This window comes from Morone saxatilis, unplaced genomic scaffold (assembly GCF_004916995.1).
Source record: "Morone saxatilis isolate NCDOM2014 unplaced genomic scaffold, NCSU_SB_2.0 Contig600, whole genome shotgun sequence".
Classification (NCBI taxonomy): domain Eukaryota; kingdom Metazoa; phylum Chordata; class Actinopteri; family Moronidae; genus Morone; species Morone saxatilis.
The window spans coordinates 1-5,574 of record NW_023340208.1 but is presented as its reverse complement, the minus strand read 5'-3'; the positions used below and the strand labels follow the sequence as shown (position 1 = coordinate 5,574).

The 5,574-nt window shown below is 38.0% G+C and overlaps 1 protein-coding gene across 1 annotated transcript; it reads left to right on the top strand.

The window, feature by feature from the left end:
• Window positions 1-526: 526 nt before the first annotated feature.
• On the top strand, window positions 527-5,159 carry LOC118340212 (proenkephalin-A-like). The gene is made up of 3 exons (XM_035678073.1): window positions 527-800; window positions 1,296-1,442; window positions 4,282-5,159. The coding sequence occupies exons 2-3, from the start codon at window positions 1,299-1,301 to the stop codon at window positions 4,876-4,878; spliced, it is 741 nt and encodes a 246-aa protein (XP_035533966.1). The 5' UTR covers window positions 527-800; window positions 1,296-1,298; the 3' UTR covers window positions 4,879-5,159.
• The last annotated feature ends 415 nt before the right edge of the window (window positions 5,160-5,574 follow it).

Sequence of the window (5,574 nt, the reverse complement as noted above, 5' to 3'; positions counted from 1 at the left end):
GAATAATTTTTTTAATTTCGCTCATCCCTTTTTTGACCATGAAAAAGAAAAACGCCTTGTATTTCAATTTTAATTTTTGTATTTTAAAACGAAAATCAAATAACTTTAAAATAACTTTTCTGTTTTTTAATACCCGTTTCTGAAAGGAAAATCGAATGACCAAAAGATACACGGACCTAATTAATTCCTTGTTGAGAATAAAATACATTTCTCATTCACACCATGCAAGAACATGAAATACAGGAACTGCATGATAGACTGCCATTTATCTATGACAAAGACGAAGCAAGCAAAGCAATAAACAGATTAATTGAGTCAATGTGTGATGGAAAGGTGTGTGTGTGTTTGTGTGCGTATGGTAAAGACAGAGTGATGGGGGTGCTGTCACGTCACATCATCACGGTTATTAACCCCTCCACCCCCTCCACATTATTCCCGCTGACGTAAGCCACATAAACTATTTAAACAAGCTGCGGAGCCATCAGCCGCAGCACTACACCCAGCACTTTAGAAGGATTCCACAGGGGTGTTTGTTTTACCCTCACATCCTGAACGCCGCAGTCCGCTACTTCATTTTGTGTCAAGGAACACCGAAGACAGAGGTCATTATCAGAGAGAGAGAAAGCGCTGTGTGTTTGATTGGCTGAACTGTGAACGCTCTGCCCACCGAGTACCACACAGCCAGCCGCGCGCAGATAAATTGGGTGCACAGGCTTGTGCAACTCAACAGTTTCCCCACCGGGTACCCGCGGACGAGGAAAGCATTGAACGGCTTAGGTAACGTTTCAAACAACAGAGAGGTAAGATAACTTCTTAATTTACTTTAAACAACCACTACTACTACTGCTACTGCCACTACAAATCCTGCAATTACTACTACTGCTGTACCTATAAGTAGTAATAATCTGTCAATCATCAGCAATTAATAATTCACTGAAGTCACGAACAACATCCACTATACACATACACTTAAATAACTTTCAGGCATGGTTTACTTACATTTCTGTACATGTATTCAAATTAAAAGTATTTATTTTAAATGTTTATATTCAGTATTATTAGTCTAGTAGTAGGCTGTAAGTAGTGGTAGAAGCAGACTAATAGTAGTAGTAGTAGTAGTAATAATAGTAATAGTGACAGTAGTAACAGTATTAGTAGTAGCTAAATTAGATATAGGTTTCACTTTAAAGAGTTAATTTCATTGTCTGATTTGTTTATTATTCGATTTCAAAATGTAGTTTGAAATGTTTAATGTGAAGTTTAATGTTAACCATCTTCTCACTTTCTGTGCACAGTCCATGGCTGCCCCCGCACACAGCAGTTGCGTGTGGATGCTGGTTCTGGGCACATGTGTGTCGCTGGTGGTTGGAATGGACTGCGGGAAGGAGTGTGCACTGTGTGTGTACCGTTTGCTGGGACAGCAGTCTGGTTTCTCCTCCCTGGTAATGTCACAATATTTGAGTTTATTTCTAACACACTGATAATTGATAAATAAGTGAAGTTACAGAGACAGTATAGTGTGGTAAGTTTTATAGACTCAATTATATGCAGCGACCAACCCAGAGCGACAGACATAGTATGGTTTATAAACTTTTCATCAGCTATAATGTTTCCATTCCTCTTCTCGTTTCCTCCTTCTTTCGGCCACCTCTGATCTTTTCCCATTTTTTATCTTCAGTTATTACATGACTTATTATGATAATACTTTCCAGTAAACTTAAAATATACAGTATTTCATTCTTCTTCTTTCATTGACAGGCTTTTCCTTTCCTTTCCTTTCCTCCATACTTAATTCCTCTCTCCTCCTTTCCCTCTGCTTTCAAATCCCTTTCGTCACCCATTTTCTTTTCCTATTTGAATCCCTCCTCATTCAGCATGTGGATAACTGTAATCATGATAATATTGTTCTGTATGCTATTCTGTAGACTCCCAACAACAAAAGCTTGAATAACTTACTGTGCAACAAGATTGATGTCTGACTAAATTAATAATGAGCTGAGTAGAGTGCTTTCCTTTGTACCTATATCAACATCTGTGATCAACTGATGCAAATTAACAATGAGCAAATAAAAAATGTATTCAGTGTCAAACTTTATAACATCCTGAAAAGCTCTTATTTTATCTCCTATTCAGACAGAACTACTCTAATACAACCTGTAAACAAAATAAATGGAAGAATGTTCTGATTACATTATTAACGGATTTTAGTATTCTCTAAAATTATAGCAGTGTCAAATGTAGTCAGTCCTCTAAAATATATATTAAATAAATCACAGTAAAGTCATCCCAGTGTGCAGTGGTTAATTTTGATAATGTATTAAAGGGATTCCTTTCATTCAAGATTTTCTGGATGTAATTTTCTAAATTATGTAAAGAAAACTTACAAACCAGTGACAGGTGGGGGCATTACAGTATAAAGAGCCTGACCAAATGTATTATCAATAAAAATCCAAATTGAATGTTTTCTTGAGGCTTGAAATTTGAAAATTGCACATTTTTCTCTTTCTTTGGTGCTGAACTTGTTGTATACTTCTCATTATGGCTACCAGAGGGTGCTACTGCCCTCCACCCACCCAGCCCCTCAGGTGCCAATATGTCCTCAATTCAATTTTCCTGTTCATTAATTCTGTCTTCATAAGCCATTGTGCTGATTCAAGCTCAGCAAGAATCCCTCCTCCGTGCCATTCAACAGGAATTTCTGATTGCTCAAATAAGTGAAATCCAATGACACATATGAGATTGGGAGCAGGTTATTCTGGCAGTATGCAGCCCCCAGGGCCCAGCAGATGCCTTTAGTCTGATTATACTCTAACCACTGGGGTTATATGGACTTGCATAGTTAAAAGAGGAGTGGGATAAGTGGGTGGTGGGGTAGGGGAGGCTTCCATTAGATGAATAGGATACTGTGTCAATATGTGAGGAACAGGCTGGGGTAGATAGTTTTATGGGAGACATTGTGATTTTCTAAGTTGTTAAGGGAGTAAGTCAAGAATCCCATAGATAAAATGGGCTGTTGGCATCTGTTGATTGTTGTAATCCCTACCTCATTGACTGTTTCTCTCTTTAGTGTAGTCTAAGTCTATGGCAGAGTTTTCTCTCTGTGTTTCTGTCTCCATTTCAATTTAAGTAACAATTGAGCAAGCTATATTTTTATATGACTAGGGTGGGAAAATTAAACATCAGTGATGTGGAATGACCCACAAAGGATATGTGGTTGAAAATCTTTTCTTTGGTTTTCATTTGTTAGTGAAAAACTGATGAAATCTTAATTTCTTCTTTGATAACTCTTAGAAGATTCTCCTACCACAATCAGGAGCAAATGTGGAGGGGCTGGCACCTGAGTTTGGTGTTAAATGCTGTCAACTTTAATATGTGAATTCAGATAAATTTGTGTTAAAAAATGGAAATTAATTTAATTATCTATTATTGCCACATTTTAGACTAAATGACTTAAGATCAATGAAGAAAGACATATATTTGAAAAAAAGTCAGAAGATTTAGAAATAAACCTTTGATTTCTAATGCAACCTTAAGATAATAATATTCAGTGCTTAGTAATTGTTAAATAAATAGTCCACTAGTTGTAGCACATTTATGATATTAATTAAATTATTTAAATATATACATTTTATCAGCCGCCTGTTAAATGACAACAAGAAAAATCAGTAATGATTCTGAATGTGTCAGGACAACCAGCAAAGTGACATTTAGTTAATTTATTTCAACATAGTATAACATCACACAAGTCTTGTTGTTCAAAACAGGGAATAAATAACTTCCAACTTTACTAAAACAAATACTTGCAGACTCAATGCAATGGATGATGTATGACATTAACAGTTAATTCCACATTAACTATCTACAAACTTGCTCCTCTTCCTCTGTTTCATTGATTGATTGATAGGCTTTATGTTGTATGAAAGCCAAAGTGTGTTTGTGACTATTTTGATTAACTTAAGAGTCAGAACTGTTATTTGTTTTTGTTGTATTAACACTAATGATGTAAGTTTGAATTGATTAACAGTGCTATGGAATATTAAATCATCCATCTTTGCTAGCTTTATTCCAGCCTTTCTTACCCTCAGGTGTGCATAAACTACAGGTTATAAACTTTTGAAATTATTGGTTATCTTATCAGTAGGCTGAAAAAAAATCCATATGGTAGATTTTTACTATGTACTAATGATTCAACAGAAGAATGACAGTATTTTGTAATTTTTCTAAAATATTATTGATAAGATTGATAATTAAAAGACATAATGATAATTTTGATTTTTCCAGACATGCTCACTTGAGTGCGAGGGTGGGTTGGACAGCCAGAAGCTCCGCCTGTGCCGGGACTTCCTACTGGAGGAGGAATACCACATTCCTCTGGATGCTGACCCCCGTCAACAGCAAGAACAGGAAGGAGTGGGCACCATAACGGCTGATGATAAGGATGCATCACCGGAACACCAGTTGGCCAAGAAGTATGGAGGCTTTATGAAGCGCTACGGTGGTTTCATGTCTCGCCGCTCCTCCTCTCCAGAAGGCGCACTAGAGGATCCTGGAAACCAGGATGAGGAAGAAAACATTCGCCTGGAGGTCCTAAAGATTCTCAATGCAGCAGCTGAGCATGACAGTGAAGGGGATGGTCAGGGAGGCGATGCAGTTAAGAGGTATGGAGGTTTCATGCGCCGGGCTGAAGAAGGTTTGGCGCACGGTGACCTGCTGGAGGCTGTGTTAGGCCGCGGGCTCAAGAAGCGCTATGGAGGGTTCATGAGGCGTGTGGGCAGGCCTGAGTGGCTGGTGGACAGCAGCAAGAGTGGTGGGGTCTTGAAACGGGCTTGGGAAAACGGCAGCGAGCTACAGAAGAGGTACGGGGGTTTCATGGACTAGGACGCCACAGTTATGACCAGTCACTCCCCTCATCCCTCCAACCCCCTCTTCAGTCAATCACCTTGTAGTCTGAACTTGTTGGTGTTTGAATCAACTGCCCACCTGCTCTGCTAATTACATCTGCATCATCTGGCTTTGTATAACGTGCCGCTGCCTACTTCATTGGTTCAGTTGATCCTGTAATGATAAAAAAAAGATATTGTTCAGATGTTAGATCCAAACCATTTTTTGGTCAGTTTTTGTTTTTCATGATGATATTATTTATTAAAAGAATCTGTTGATCAAGGTGTGTGTTGGTCAAGTGTATGATTTAAAAAAAGAAGACAATTTTCCATTTGTGTGTGCGCCAAAGGGCCTTGGTTTCAGGAGTTGAAGATACAATAATTTTTAAAGGTTCTTAAAATATTCTAATATGCAAATATTACACAGCATATAACATGATGAGGAAATTGGAGGCTTTCAAGCTTTCCATAAAACTGGTATACTAACAAAAGCAGCTGAATGTTATACAAGTACAGTCCATTTACATAGATGGTAAATGGACTGTACTTGTATAGCGACCACTTAAAGCGCTTTTACACTACATGCGTCATTAAAGCCCATCGAACAGAAACTCATACATTCACACACCGATGACACAGCATTGGAAGCAATCAGGGGTTCAGTTCAGTTCTTGCTCAATGATACTTCGACATG